Genomic DNA, 15,554 nt, shown 5'->3' with positions numbered 1-15,554 from the left:
TAAATTTCTCCGTAGACAGCTCTGGGTGAGCTTTTTGGTTCATAGCTGAAAGATGTCTTGCCTTGTGTTTTAAAAAAATCCATCCCTATAGTCACCTGTTTGAGCTGCTAGAAAGTGCTTTCATTGTTTAGCTGTTTTCCTTTTCTCTTTTTGTGTTGCTGCTTATGATGCAATAGTACCTCAAATCGTTTGTGGGCTGAGGATAGTACTGAAAAAGAAAAGGACAGTGTTCCTACGGCATTGACCATCCCTGTTGCTCCAACTGTTGTAAATGCTGCAGCCTCAACCACAACCCTGACTACAACTACTGCTGGCACTGTCTCCTCCACATCAGAGGTCAGGGAGAGACGCAGGTGTGTAAAGGTCCTCACAGGACTGCTGATCTATCTTGCCCAGTGATGAAAGTTGTTTGTTTTGCTCTTTAATCTTGGCAGGTTGGTGACCATCTCTTGAATAGGTTAATAAATAACCTATATCATCTCAAAACTGTATAGATGGATGTAATGGGCAATTATTAGCATTTAGGCTTGGTGACTCCTTCTGACAGAATTGATGTTTTCATTTCAAGGCAGTGAGCCAGACACTGGTCTTCTTAGCCATCTTCATTTTTTTTAATGGTTGTTTTCATTCAAGATGTTTTTGTGATGAAGATCTAAGCATACCCAGTCAGATTCTTGGAAGACTAGATCTGACAAAAACAGATTTTTCATTCTTCTCTGTTTCTCCCATTATTAAAAATTTTGATGGATGTTAACTATTCTTGTTATTTTTGAGATTTTCATTTTAAGATTCTCTTGAAGAAAGATTTCTTAGGGATACATGTAAGCCAAATAATTTTTAAGTACATTGAGTACATTTTGGCACATAAAAGGCACTCATTGATTAAATTTCTTCAACAGTTTATGAATTTATTTTATGTGCTTATATGTTAAGAGCATTGCTTTACTTTTTCCTGCTGCTGCTAATTGGTATGGAATCACAAATGTGGAAAGGAACTTACATGTGATATCCTTGCTTTACAGAAGGAAACTAAGACCCAGAGATATTAAGGGTCTTTTTCACTTTTATATAATTTGTGTGAGAACTGAAGTGAAGCCCAAGGTTACAGGATAATCATATTTTTTCTGCTATCATGCATAGTTCCTAGCTTTGAATTTTGTTTTTCCTCTTGAGAAAACTAAAGTCTTTAGAAATGAAATGCACCTTTTCTACATTTTATTCTTATGAAATTAAATTAGCTACATAACTGGTATTTTTCTTTTTTTAACAAAAATACCAACCAGATTAACTTTGTCTTATTTCTGGCATGTAGTATTCGTATACAGTCTTTGTCTTTGGTGCATAGCAAAGTGCATGGCCTGTAGTAAGTATTAATATCCTTGCAATAATATTTGTGGTGAATATATGAAAAGTAACAAGACATTAAATTTTTAACGTTAAAATATTTTCCTTTCTATCATTGCATCTTTATTTTCTACCAATATGTTTATGTTTTATTTCTGTTTTTATGATGAAACCATTATAAGAAGTTAACATTTTGTGATTTGAATACCAGTATAGGTCGTACCATGATTTAATTCATTTTTCTAAATTTAAGTTAGTTTTAGGCTTTTAAGGTATTTTTGGGTAAGACCATTTAGCAAACAGAAATTAGAGGATCATAGGCATCCATCATACCTTTCTAGTGAAAATAAATTTGAGGCCTTTGCTTTTATGGTGTACGGGGAGTGAAGAAAAAGGGTCAGGAATCCTTAGTTTTTTTCTGCTTTAATCCTAAGGTTAGAGTGCTCAAGGTCAGAATTTCTTCTTCTGTAAAATGAGGAATTTGATTTATATAAATTTGATTTATATAATTTTTAACTTCTAGAATACTTTCTAGGATTCCATGCTTCTAAAAATGTTTCCAGTGATTACTAAAGCCTAATGAGTATCTTCCTGGAATCATCAGTTGTTTCAGAACAAAGAAATGATTCCTAACCTCATATTTCTTTATTATAAAGTTGTTGGATCAATTTTTTGGAATTAATCCTGAAAGACATTAAAGATTGAGAATTAAATATTTGGAGATATTAATAGGACAGAACAGATTTTAATAGCATAAGAAACAAAATGTGTATGAAATTTTTCCTGTTGTTTATTACGGAAATTTTGTTTGTCTTACTCTGTTTCAATGATGTTTGCAGTAATATTAATGTTTGTGTTTTGTTTCATGTCAAGTGATTGTTTGCAATTTTGAATACATTGTCAGCCTCTTCTGTTTGTCTTTCAGTTAAATTTCACTAATGCTTTTGAAATGAATATGGTTGACTATTTGTCCTCAAAATGGATATGTTAGCATTTAAATATATATTGTGGATAAAAAAAGATAAGTTAATACATTTATGCCATTTTAGGTATCCTTACATACGTACTTTCAGATATTATATAAAGTTACCTTACTATTAAATTCCACCATATTCATGAGTTTTGTTACTTTGATTGATCAGGATTGGATGAGGATTTTCTGTTTTTATTAGTTAAGATTTCCAATGGATTAATGGTGGTGGTGGGGTGGGGAGTAGAGAAGAGAAGATAGCTTTAAATAGATGGACCAGGGACGCCTGGGTGGCTCAGTTGGTTAAGCAGCTGCCTTCGGCTCAGGTCATGATCCCAGCATCCTGGGATCGAGTCCCACATCGGGCTCCTTGCTCCGCGGGGAGTCTGCTTCTCCCTCTGACTCTGCCTTCCACTCTGCCTGTACTCGCTCTCGCTCTCCCTCTGAAAAATAAATAAATAAAATCTTAAAAAAAAAAATAGATGGACCATGATAGCAAATTCTTTCATTTCTTAAATATTTCTAGTTCTCCAGTCTTTAAGTCTTAAGATAAGTTTTAAAATACTTACTAATAAGTTCATATTTGTAGCATGAATTCACATGGAACTATTACTTTGTATAATTATTTTCTTCCACCTTTTTCCCTTGGCTCAGTCAGCATGCATTTGCTCACTTTTCTTCTTACAAGGAAAAAGCTGAATGAAAAACAAGGGTTGGTTTTCCATTTTTTAAAAAATGTAATTTGTTGACTACCCAAAATATAAATATTATAAATAAATATGAATATTTCAGCAATAAGTGTCAGTGAAATTGGGGTGCCTGAATGGTTCAGTCCGTTGAGTGTCCTGCTCTTGATTTTGGCTCAGGTCATGATTTTAAGTGTCATGAAATGGAGCGCCAATTTGGGCCCACTCAGCGGGAGAGTCTGCTTGGAATTCTTTCTCTACTTCTCCCTCTGCCCCTCCCCTCCGGCACTCTCTCTCTCTAAATAAATAAAATTTTTTTAAAGAAAGTGAAATCAAAAATATATAGAATAATTGGAATTATTGGAAAATTATTAATTAAAAAAAAAAAACCTTTCAGTTGCCCAGAAAGTAGTAAGCAGTCTGAGATTACTAAGGAGTTAAATTATGTACCCTGCGTAGTTTTAAGGAGATCCAGTATGACAGTGATACAGTAGTGATTAAGGCAGCAGTGGATTTTGTTTTAATATTTATTTTTTTTAATTTATATGACAGAGATCACAGGTAGGCATAGAAGCAGGCAGAGAGAGAGGAAGGGAAAGCAGGCTCCTTGCTGAGCAGAGAGCCCGATGTGGGGCTCGATCCCAGGACCCAGGGACCATTTCCTGAGCCGAAAGCAGAGGCTTTAACCCACTGAGCCACCCAGGCGCCCCGGCACCAGTGGATTTTGACTGATATATTCTGTCAGCTCTTTTTTGACTGATATATTCTGATTTTTGATAGTCAGCTCTTTTTTTTGTTTTAAGATTTTTATTTTTGTGAGACAGAGAGAAAGAGAGCGCAAGCATAAGCGGAGGGAGAAACAGACTCCCTCCTAAGCAGGGAGCCCAATGTGGAACTTGATCCCAGGACTCTGGGATCGTGACCTGAGCCTGAGGCAGACGTCCACCTGACTGAGCCACCCACGTGCCCTGGTCAGCTCTTTTTAATCATAAACACATAAAATATATGACTTAATTTTCTTCTCTACATTTTATTCGTAGAGGTCTTCTCTGTACAGGAACCCCAGAAGAGGAGAAAGGAACTGAATATCAGATGGGAACTCTTAAAATAATAGGAAATGTATATTGCAAATTGATAGGCTTGATTTTTATGTTCATTTGAAACAAATGTTAGGAAAATTTAAATGAACAGAAATTTTAAGTCTTCCATTTAGTAATTTTTATCCCTTTAATCTATCTATGTATATTAAAACAGATATGATAAATACATTTAACTTCTGTGGCAACTTGAAACTGTTGAAGAAGAGTGTGATGGTTGATTAGTTTCATTTGCCGTGGAGATCAGAATGGCAAGTGGCATTGCAGATTTCCCTGTTCTAAACTAAATAAGGGAATTTTGACCATTACATACGGGAGTCAGATTCAGAAGTCCATGTTCATGCCTAACTTTCAGAGCAGCTCATGAAATACTGAAATGTTACCAGCAGCCATCTAAACTGCTATCAAGTTTTTCTTTTGAACCAGATTCACCATTACATTGAGGTTTCATCTACTTTTATTATCTTCCCCTCATCTGGTAGAAGTCCAGAAAGCAATAAATTGCATAGGGGCAGTAGATGCATAAATAAGTACTAAATAAATGGCTTAAAAAAAATAACCATTGGGACATATTTTTTTTTAAGATTTTATTTATTTATTTGACAAAGAGATCACAAGTAGGCGGAGAGGCAGGCAGAGAGAGAGAGGAGGAAGCAGGCTCGCCCCTGAGCAGAGAGCCTGATGTGGGGCTCAATCCCAGGACCCTGGGATCATGACCTGTGCCGAAGGCAGAGGCTTAACCCACTGAGCCACCCAGGCGCCCTGGGACATATTTTTCAGGCTGATGTCTCACAGAGCACTTTGCACATGTAGCAGGTGTACCACAAAAGAAAAGTATTTTCTACTTCAGTATCTTGGGAAATGCGTAATTAAACAAGGTTAAAGAGATTTCTTCCTTCACTTCTTCTCAGAGCCTTTAACATGTTGTGGTTTTCCTAGAGAAGGTCAGAATGTATAGCATTTTCCAAATACATATAACCAACTTCTGCCACAAAGAAGCTCCTCAGTATATTCCAAAATTAATTTTCTTAAACTGAAACTGAAATAACAAGTTTATTGTTATTCTTTTTCACCTTTTAAATTAAATTACTTGTCCTAAAAAAAAAAAAAAAAATCACTGGAGTTGTTATAAAAATAGGAAGTGTCTGTTATATCTATTATTTTAAATATCTGTTATATCTTAAATAAAAAGCTTAAAACTCAGAAGAGGTGATATATAGTCAAAATGAAAATTATGAAACAGTGAGAGAAAGAGAAGTACCAAGCTTAGTGCAGCTTGAGCATCATGGACCTACCAATTCTGCTCATTTCTTTGGGTCTGTGCATTGGTACAGAAGCCATGTGTTGCAAAATCTCTAAAAGAAAGTGAAACTAAAGATATGTTGGTAACTAAAGTGTTTTGTTTAGTGAGCATTTTTTTTTTTAAAGATTTTATTTATTTGATAGAGAGAAATCACAAGTAGACGGAGAGGCAGACAGAGAGAGAGAGGGGAAGCAGGCTCCCTGCTGAGCAGAGAGCCCGATGCGGGACTCGACCCCAGGACCCTGAGATCATGACCTGAGCCGAAGGCAGCGGCTTAACCCACTGAGCCACCCAGGTGCCCCTAGTGAGTTTTTTTTGTTTTTTTTTTGTTTTTTTTTGCCCTATACATTTAGGAGGACAAATTAAGAGTAACAGAAAACAGGGGCTCCTGGGTGGCTCAGTCAGTTAAGTGTCTGCTTTAGGTTCAGCTCATGATCCCAGATTCCTGGGATCAAGCCCCACCTCAGGCTCCCTGCTCAGTGGGGATCCTGCTTCTCCCTCTGCCTACTCTTCCCCCGATTGTGCTCACATACACACTCTCTCTCTCTGTCAAATAAAAATCTAAAAAAAAAAAAAAAGTAACAGACAACAAATAACTAGACATTTAATTTTTGAATTAAAACTTCAGGTTATAAACTTAAACCTGTACTAGTGTTTTAGTAGAAACCAAACTTAGTAAGATAGAGCTCTTCTAATACTTCATGAGGTGTGCTTGATTTACAAGATAAATGTAGTGCTACTGTAATAGCAAAAAGACATACTCTTTCAGGATACTCTAGAAACATAGAGGTGAAAACATGATAACATATGGACAAAGAGGAAAAAAATCAATAATATCATTATGAAGTAGTGCCATAAGTTATTTAGCCAAGTAGAGAGATCAGGTGATATTTTCTCAAACCAGATGATAAAAACAACCTAAGTCAAAAAAAGTAGGGAGAGGCTTTTCATCTTTCTCTAAATTTGTTGGATGTCTCGATCAAAAACACCCTCTAGAGAAGTTCTTGACTTACCTTGCTTCGGGTTTATCTGTTAGAGTAGAAGCAATACAGAAAAACAGTCTTCTGGAACTAACTTTAACCAATAAGTAAGAGTTCATTGATGGAATTGAAGTGACCAGTTTTTGGATGACAAGGGGGACTTTGTTATGTTAGGGTTAATTATTCAAGGAGGTGACTCCTAGGAATAATGAATCATATATTCTAGTTTTAGACAAATTTCTAAAAACTAAAGAGCGTGAAAGAAAGATAAAAGGAATGAAGCTCTCCAAAAGAATTCTAAAAAAACTGTAAATTATTCTAAGGAGTATGAGATGTGATATACTCTCTGAACTTAGAGCTTTAAAGGAAGCACAGAAAAAATAAAAGATGAGGCATAAACCCAAAAATAAATTCCAAAGTTTGCTATGGATATATGAATAGTTTCAGGGAGTTTAAAGAGCAGAATGAATTACCAATTGGAAAGCATACTAAAGCTAAAAAGCCTTTTTAAAAAGTAACATTTAGAGGGGAGGGGCAGGATGGTATAAACTAGATAAATTTAATAAACAACATAGAAAATAGAAATACTCTTTTTTAAAAAGATTTTATTTATTTATTTATTTGACAGAGAGAGAGAGACAGACAGACAGAGAGAGATCACAAGTAGGCAGAGAGACAGGCAGAAACAGGCTCCCTGCTGAGCAGAGAGCCCAAAGTGGGGCTCGATTCCAGGACCCTGGGATCACGACCTGAGCCGAAGGCAGATGATTTAACCCACTGCCACCCAGACGCCCCGAAATACTCTACTTCTAAGCGTTCTCTGAGAAATGTGATTTAGATGGTAATATAACTGCAGGAAGTATTAACGAGTGAACTTCCAACTAATGTTGATCATTGGAGGGAAGTTTTTTTGTTGTGTTGCAGAACTCTTGTCTTATCTTTGCTAATTCAGTCCTTTAATTAATGAAATATTAATCTCGACATAGATTGCAAGCTTTTTGAAATGGTGCATGTTCTGTGACAGGACGGAACATAGGCTTAGATGTATAAGATGAAGTGTAGTGAAGCTAACTAAATACTAACTCCTCTTTATATCAGAAAATCAGTAACCAGGAATCAGATGCTGATTTTAAAGCAGTTTTTGTATAAAAGCACTTAACCTTTTAGAGAACTCAAAGTGTGAACAAAAGTAATGATATCTGCCAAAAACATTAATAAATGCACCTGGCAGGAATTCAGGGAGTGTTGCTTGCTCACTAGTCATTCCATATGTTGAATGTCGCCTTCATTCCTAACCATTCTACCGTAAAAAGACATTGACAGTCTAGAGTTTAGCCAAATATCTTCACATATCATCTAGCATGGTATTGCAGGGACTCAAAAGAGGGGCTAAGAGGACGGATGTCCCATGGCTTTAAAAAACAAAACAAACAAATAAACAAAAACTATAGTTAGGAAGAACCTGAAAAATATAAATTAGCATGATTTTAGATTTCCAATCTAAAAATTTATCAGATATTATTGTTGAATTTTCAGGGTGAATGTAACCTTTTTTAGGACTTTTTAAAATCCATTAAAATGCTTAGCTTTTTCACCGATTCCTATATAATTATATCCACAGATCTTATATCTCCAACTAACAATTTTTACTTATTACTGTAGATCATACCTCACTCCTGTTAGAGATGAAGAGTCCGAATCCCAAAGAAAAGCAAGATCTAGACAAGCAAGACAGTCTAGAAGATCAACACAGGTATTTTTAATGTATATGATGTGTAAAACTTCAAATTACCTTTCTCTTTTTCTCTTCTCTGTTAAATATTGATATCATTGGGGCGCCTAGCTGGCTCATTCAGAGGATCTGGAGCCGTGAGTTCGAGCCCATGTTGGTTATAGAGATTACTTAAATAAATTTTTAAAAACTTTAAAAAAAAAAAAAAAAGGAAATACCAATGTCAGTATATAATGTGAGTAAATCTTAATAAAGATTGCTTTAGTAATCCTGCGCTATTCTTTTGTATATAGCCACATTGTTAATATTATATTTAATCCAATTAGCATAAGCCTTTGTGTGTCTTTGAATATTTATTTATCTTTTGTTACTAAGATGGTATCTGGCACAGAGTATTCAGTAAGTGTTAATATTTAAGTCTGATAATTATTAAAGAATTCTATGAATTTTTGGAGTTGTGAGGAATAGGTCTATTATGTTAGATGTTTCAAACAACTAATGTGCAAGTATGAGGAAAATATCACCCAATCTAGTTATCATCTCTTTAATTTCCTTGCCATTCTATGCTTTTATCCTCTGTCTATCCTTTGCTACAGTTGAGGAGCTCCATATCCAGATTTAACTCCTTGATCCTTACTCTTACATTTCAAGCTGAACTGTTTGCTAAGATCTTAATATGTTTTTCCTGTCTTTGTACCTTTACTTCTTGAAATCTAACCTGTTCTTCAAGGCTTATCCTTCAAATATTATTTCTTTACTTTACTAAATATTTTCTGCAAATATATACATAAAAACATAAATACATATAAAACCAGCATATAAAAAATGTATTTATCCATTTTTCCTTCTTTCTCTGAACTTCTTAGAAATTTGTATGATTTTTCTGTCATCTCTCCTTTGTTTTTGTTAATTTCTTGAATATAGAGACTATTTTTTACATTTTATATCTTTCCCGAAAACTATTGTTGTGGTTGCTCATGGTGAGTCTTAATAGAATGAATGTGACTTGCCAAGTAGAAATTCTGTTTTGGTTTCCAAAGCAATTCCAACATGTGTATTTGACTTTTAATACATTCATATTAAATTTGTCTGCTTATAAGATAATTCCTTTGAGACAAGCTATAATGCCTCTCATTATTAAATTTACCCTTTTTGCATACAGGGAGTAACGTTGACTGATCTTCAGGAAGCTGAAAAAACAATAGGAAGAAGTCGTTCTACCCGAACCAGAGAACAAGAAAATGAAGAAAAAGAAAAAGAGGAAAAAGAAAAACAGGATAAAGAAAAGCAAGAAGAAAAGAAGGAATCGGAAACATCAAGAGAAGATGAATATAAACAAAAGTACTCTAGAACATATGATGAGGTAATAGTAAACCAGTAACACAGCTAGGTCAAATGGTATGAATAGTTCTTGTGACTCTGAAAGTGTAAGAGATTTATGTACCAATAGACCATATACAAAATACTAAAAAGGATTTTAACTAGAAATCTGAATTATTTTGAGATGATTCAAACATTATTTTTCCTTTAAAATGAATTTAAGTGTTTATGTGTTTTCAGCTGTTTACTATTTTAAATGGGTATTAATTTTAATATTGCACAGACTTACCAACGTTACAGACCAGTATCGACTGCAAGTTCAACCACTCCATCCTCTTCAGTTTCTACTATAAGCAGTTCCCTTTATGCTTCAAGTCAACTAAACAGGCCAAATAGTCTTGTAGGTATAACTTCTGCTTACTCCAGAGGACTAACAAAAGAAAATGAAAGAGGTAAGAAGACCAAATCTTGGAAACACTTTGTTTCCTATAAATAATCCTTTGTATCATTTGTTGTTGTTGTTGTTGTTGTTTTCTGTTATAGTTCAATAGAAAATAAAACAGCATTCCAAACTGGGAATCACTCTGCTATTCTTCCAGAAAGAAAATGACAGATGAGAATGAGACGAGTAGAAAATAAAAATAGAAAACTATGTAGACTGGCATTGATACATATTGTCTTTATAATTCAAGACTTCACAAAAATTTTTATGTCCAGCAACATAGAAAAAAGTCAGTATAGAAGAACTGTTAGGAGATTGTTTCTAGCAGCAGTTAATAGTGCCTTAAGTTATTTCTTGCCTATTGAATGAATCATAGTTCTTAAGTCTTTGTATTTGAAATTGTTTTAAACTAAAATCACCTACACAAGTAATATCCTTGCTAAAATGAAACTGTTTTTATGCTTATTCTTGAGAAATAGATTTCTTTTTCAGCTGTGTGCTGGCATATTGATGATCACTATTAACATTTCATATAAACTTACTATTTAAATTTTAATAATTCCTACTTTAAGTCAGAGGTGGGCACTACATATAGTCAATTCTAATTGCAGGCATTTTATATTTTAAAAGAAAATCTCATAGGATTAGTCATGACAGTATCCTATAGGATAAACTTGAGAAAATTAAGTTTTTCTTAATTTTCAGCTGACTTTTTTGGGTCAGAAATATTTCAGTTCTTTTTGTTTAAGATTTATTATTTATTTGAGAAAGAGAGAGTGCACGCATGCATATGTAAGTTGTGGGAGAAGCAGAGAGAGGGGGAAAGAGAGAATCTCAAGCAGCAGAATCTCAGCTGAACACAGAGCCTGTTGGAGGACTCAGTCCCAAAACTCTGAGATCACGACCTGAGTCACAACCTAGAATCGGAAGCTTAACTGACTGAGCCCCCACCAGGCACCCCTTCAGTTCTTTAAGCCACTGAGTGTGAGGCCCACATAATGTTTGTAGGAAGTTTGTGCCAATAAAAGTGTAGATTATCATCTTCTACTGAATAACTGGAAGATTCAGCAACAGTGGGTCTAAAAATTCTCGCATATCAACAACTGGCTAGAGCCCAATAGTTATCAGCCCTGCACTACTTGGAATAGTGTCCTCCTGACCCATTTTATCCATTTATATTATCTGGATGGCCACTGTAGGCGTTGGAGTTTGAGATCGTTGCTATAAGCCAATTCCAAAAACGACTCTGAAAAGCCCTCTTAATACTATAATTTTGGAATTTCTTTTGCTATGTCTCCAAGGAGACTTTTATATATTTTTTTAAGATTTTATTTATTTATTTGACAGATCACAGGTGGGCAGAGGGGCAGGCAGAGAGAGAGGAAGAAGCAGGCTCCCTGCTGAGCAGAGAGCCCATGCAGAGAGCCCAGTGCGGAGCTCGATCCCAGGACCCTGAGATCATGATCTGAGCCGAAGGCAGAGGCTTTAACCCACTGAGCCACCCAGGTGCCCCTTAAAAAATAATTTTTTAAAAAAAATTTTATTCATTTGACAGATCACAAGTAGAGCAGCAGGCAGAGAGAGAGGGAGGAGGCAGGCTCCCTGCCGATCAGAGAGCCCAATGCGGGGCTCGATCCCAGGGCCCTGAGATCATGACCTGAGCCGAAGGCAGAGGCTTACCCCACTGAGCCACCCAGGCGCCCCTAAAATTCTTCTCTTGATCAAGAACCTATCCAGTGGGAGATACAAAGACATGTTTAAACCATGTTTAAACCGTAGGAGCACTGAGAGGGACAAAAAAATAATTCTGATTTGAGAATTTCAGAAGGCTTCATGAAGGAAATTGACTTTGAATTGTTATGTATTTTTCTTACAAAATACCGTCAAGATATATTGCTACCTTGTGGCTCACTGTAATCTTTAACAGAAGGAGAAAAGAAAGAAGAGGAAAAAGAAGGAGAAGATAAATCACAACCTAAATCAATCCGAGAACGACGGAGACCGAGAGAAAAAAGGAGATCTACAGGAGTTTCATTTTGGACACAAGATGTGAGAACCTGTTAACATATAACTACTTGATAGTATACTTAATCTTTCCAGAAGTACATACTAATAATTTCTTATATACCTCAGATTACATATTCTTTAAGTCATCATTATGTGTTTTGAGTCAAGTTATTAAATCAGAAAGGTTCTTCTTTATAAGGATAGTTAATGAGTACTTACATTTTTGGTATTACTGAAAATCAAGAGTTCTGTCCCAATTTTGAAATAAAAATAATAGCTAATAGGTACAGCTCAGGAAATATATATAACTGTATAGTGGTTAAACGGGCTTTACTTTGGACATTCTTTGAAAGAAAGGTGCTTTACATATTTTTACTATTATTGTATATTAGTTTCAAGTATGCAACATAGTGATTCAGCAATTACATACAAAACGCCCACTACAATAAGTGTAGTAACCATCTCTCATTATACAGTTATGACAGTATTAGTGACTATATTCCTTATGCTGTACTTTTCATCGCCTTGACTTACTTTATAAATGGAAGTTTAAACTAATGCCCTTCATCTTTTTAACCTATCTCGCCATCCCCTCTTGAAGCAATCAGTTTGTTCTCTGTATTTATGAGTCTATTTCTGTTTGTTTTTTTTTGTTAATTTTTTGCGCTTTTAGAGTCCACATAAAAGTAAAATCATGTGGTATTTGTTTTTCTCTGTTTGACTTATTTCTGTTAGCATAATACTCTCTAGGTCTCTCCATGTTGTGAAAGGCAAGATTTCATATTTTTTATGGCTGAGTAGTACTCCGTTGTATATATTTTCACATCTTCTTTATTTAATCTCTTGAATGGATACTTTGGTTGCTTCTTTGTCTTGGCTATTGTAAATAATGCTGCAGTGAACATGGGGAAAAATCTATCTTTAAGGATTAGTATTTTAGTTTTCTTCGGGTTAATGATATTTCTTTTTAATTTTTTGAGGAAGCTCCATATTGTTTTCCACAGTGGCTGCACCAATTTGCATTCCCACCAACAGAACAAAGGTTCCTTTTTTCCATATTCTCGACAACACTTGTTATTTCTTATCTTTTTGATGCTAACCATTCTTACAGGTGCAAGATAATGTCTCGTAGTGGGATTGGGGTTTCTTTTTGCATTTTCCTAATGATTGGTGGTGTCGAGCACCTTTCCCTGTATTTGTTAACCATCTGTGTCTTTTTGGAAAAATGTCTTTTTAAGTTCTCTGATTATTTTTTAATCTGCCTTTTTGTTGGTGGTGGTGGTGGTGGTGGTGAGTTGTGTGAGGTTTTTATATTTTTTTAATATTAACTCCTTACCAGATAATATTATTTTCAAGTATCTTCTCTCATTCAGTGAGTTAGACTTTTCATTCTAATGATGGTCTCCTTCATTGTACAAAATTTTTTTAGTTTGATAAGTCCCAGTTTTTTATTTTTGCTGTTCCTTTCCCTTGCCTCAGGGGACAGATCCAAAAATACACTTCTTAAGCCTGATATCCAAGAATTTACTGCCTGTGTTTCTTTTAAATAGTCTTTGATCCATTTTGAGTTTATTTTTGAAAATGGTATTAAAATGGTCCAGTTTCATTCTTTTTCATGTAGCTGTCTGGTTTTCCAGCACCATTTTTTGAAGAGAACACCTTTCCTTATATATATTCTTTTGCTTTGTCGAAGATTAACCATATAAGCATGGGGTTACTTTAAGGCTCTCTTTTCTGCTCTGTTGATCTGTGTCTCTTTGTGACAGTATTTTGATTACTATCACTTTGTGTAGTATACCTTGAAATCTTGGATTGTGATACCTCTGGATTTGTTAAGATTCTTTCTCAAGATTGCCTTGGCTTTTCAGGGTCATTTGTAGTTCCATATTAATTTTAGAATTATTTGTTCTTATTCTGTGAAAAATACTATTGCTTTTTGATAGGGATTACATGAATTTGTAGATTGCCTCTAGTGTGGACATTTTGACATATTTTTCTAGTCCATGAGCATTGTGTATCTTTTTATTTATTTGTATCATCTTCAGTTTCTTTGACCAATATCTTATCATTTCAGAGTATAGTCTTGTCATCTCTTGGGTTAAATTCATTCCTAGGTATTTTATTCTTTTTGATGCAGTTGTAAATGGGATTTTTTTTTTTCTATTTCTCTTTCAGTTTGTTATTAATATGTAGAAATGCAACATATATTTTTGTGTATTGATTTTGTATCCTGCAACTTACTGAATTCATTTTTTAGTTCTAATAGTTTTCAGTGGAATCTTTAGGGTTTTCCCTGTATATGTCATCTGTAAATAGTGACAGTTTTACTTATTCCTTACCAGTTTGGATTACTTATTTCTTTTTCTTGTCTGATTACATTGGATGGGACTTCCAATACTATGTTGAATGAAAGTGGTAAGAGTGAGTATCCTTGTTGTTTTTCTGATCTCAGAGAAAAAGCTTTCAGCTTTTCACAGTGGGGTATGTTAACTATAGGTTCATCATCTATGGCATTCTTTATGTTGAGGTATGTTTCCTTTAAATCCACTTTGTTGAAAATTTTTATTATGAAAGGATATTGAATTTTGTCAAATACTTTTTCTGCATTGAGACAATCATATTTTTATCCTTCATTTTGTTAATGTGTTATATCATATTGATTGATTTATAGATATTGTACCTTTAGATCCCTGAGATTAGTCCCATGGGATCGTGGGAAATAATCCTTTTAATGTATTGTTATATTTGTTTTGTTAATATTTGTGAGGATTTTGCATGTATGTTGATCAGTGATATTGATCTGTAATTTTCTTTTTTTGTGTCTGATTTTGTTGTCAGAGTAATACTGGCCTTATAGAATGAATTTGGAAGCATTCCTTCCTCTTCTGTTTGTTGTTAGTTTTTTGGGGCTTGGTGTTTTGTTGTTTGTTGTTGTTGTTGTTGTTGTTGTTTGGAAAAGTTTGAGAAAGATAGGTATTACTTCTTTAAATGTTTGGTAGAACTCATCTGTAAAGCCATCTGATTCTGGACTTCACTCTCTGCTGGGCATTTTTTAAGTACTGATTCAATTTCATTACTGGTGATCGGTCTGTTCAGATTTTTTATCTCTCTCTGATTTAATCTTAGATTATGTGTTTCTAGAAATTTATCCATTTCTTCTAATTCGTTGGCATGTCATTGTTTTTAATAGATTCTTCTAATTCTTTGCACTCCTATGGTGTCCATTGTAACTTCTCTTTCATTTTTTACTTATTTCAGTTCTCTTTTTTTCTTGAGGAAGCTGGCTATAAAGTTTTATCAGTTTTGTTTATCTCTTTTCAAGAACCAGCTCTTAGTTTCATCTATCTTTTGTTTTTTGTTTTTTATATTTCATTTATTTCTGCTCTGATCTTTATTACTTCCTTTTTTCTGCTAACTTTGGGCTTTGCTATTTTTCTGATTCCTTGAGGTTTAAGGTTAGATTATTTGAGATTTTTCTTGTTTCTTGAGATAGGCCTGTATCACTGTAAACTTCCCTTTTAGAAGCATTTTTGTTGCATCCCAAAGATTTTGAGCCATTGTTTCCCTTTTCATTTATGTCCAGGTATTTTTTTTATTTCCTCTTTGATTTCTTCTTTGACTCATTGTTTATTTAGTAACATATTGTTTACCGCCACATGTTCATGTTTTTTCT

General features: G+C 34.4%; 1 protein-coding gene across 5 annotated transcripts in view; it reads left to right on the top strand.

The window, feature by feature from the left end:
- Positions 1–15,554, top strand: part of PPP1R12A (protein phosphatase 1 regulatory subunit 12A) — a 151,557-nt gene that overhangs the window by 109,129 nt on the left and 26,874 nt on the right. For 3 of the 5 annotated variants that reach the window (XM_059186416.1, XM_059186414.1, XM_059186415.1), the window contains 5 exons: positions 177–353; positions 8,043–8,133; positions 9,275–9,475; positions 9,716–9,884; positions 11,802–11,923. In XM_059186416.1, the coding sequence (XP_059042399.1) occupies positions 177–353; positions 8,043–8,133; positions 9,275–9,475; positions 9,716–9,884; positions 11,802–11,923 (760 nt within the window). The remainder of the gene's footprint in view (positions 1–176; positions 354–8,042; positions 8,134–9,274; positions 9,476–9,715; positions 9,885–11,801; positions 11,924–15,554) is intronic. The other 2 variants (XM_059186418.1, XM_059186417.1) reach the window with 1 other exon arrangement.

The sequence above is a fragment of the Mustela lutreola genome, chromosome 8, assembly GCF_030435805.1.
Source record: "Mustela lutreola isolate mMusLut2 chromosome 8, mMusLut2.pri, whole genome shotgun sequence".
Classification (NCBI taxonomy): domain Eukaryota; kingdom Metazoa; phylum Chordata; class Mammalia; order Carnivora; family Mustelidae; genus Mustela; species Mustela lutreola.
Note: the sequence above shows the minus strand (reverse complement) of the source record. Positions and strands in the feature narration are given on the sequence as shown.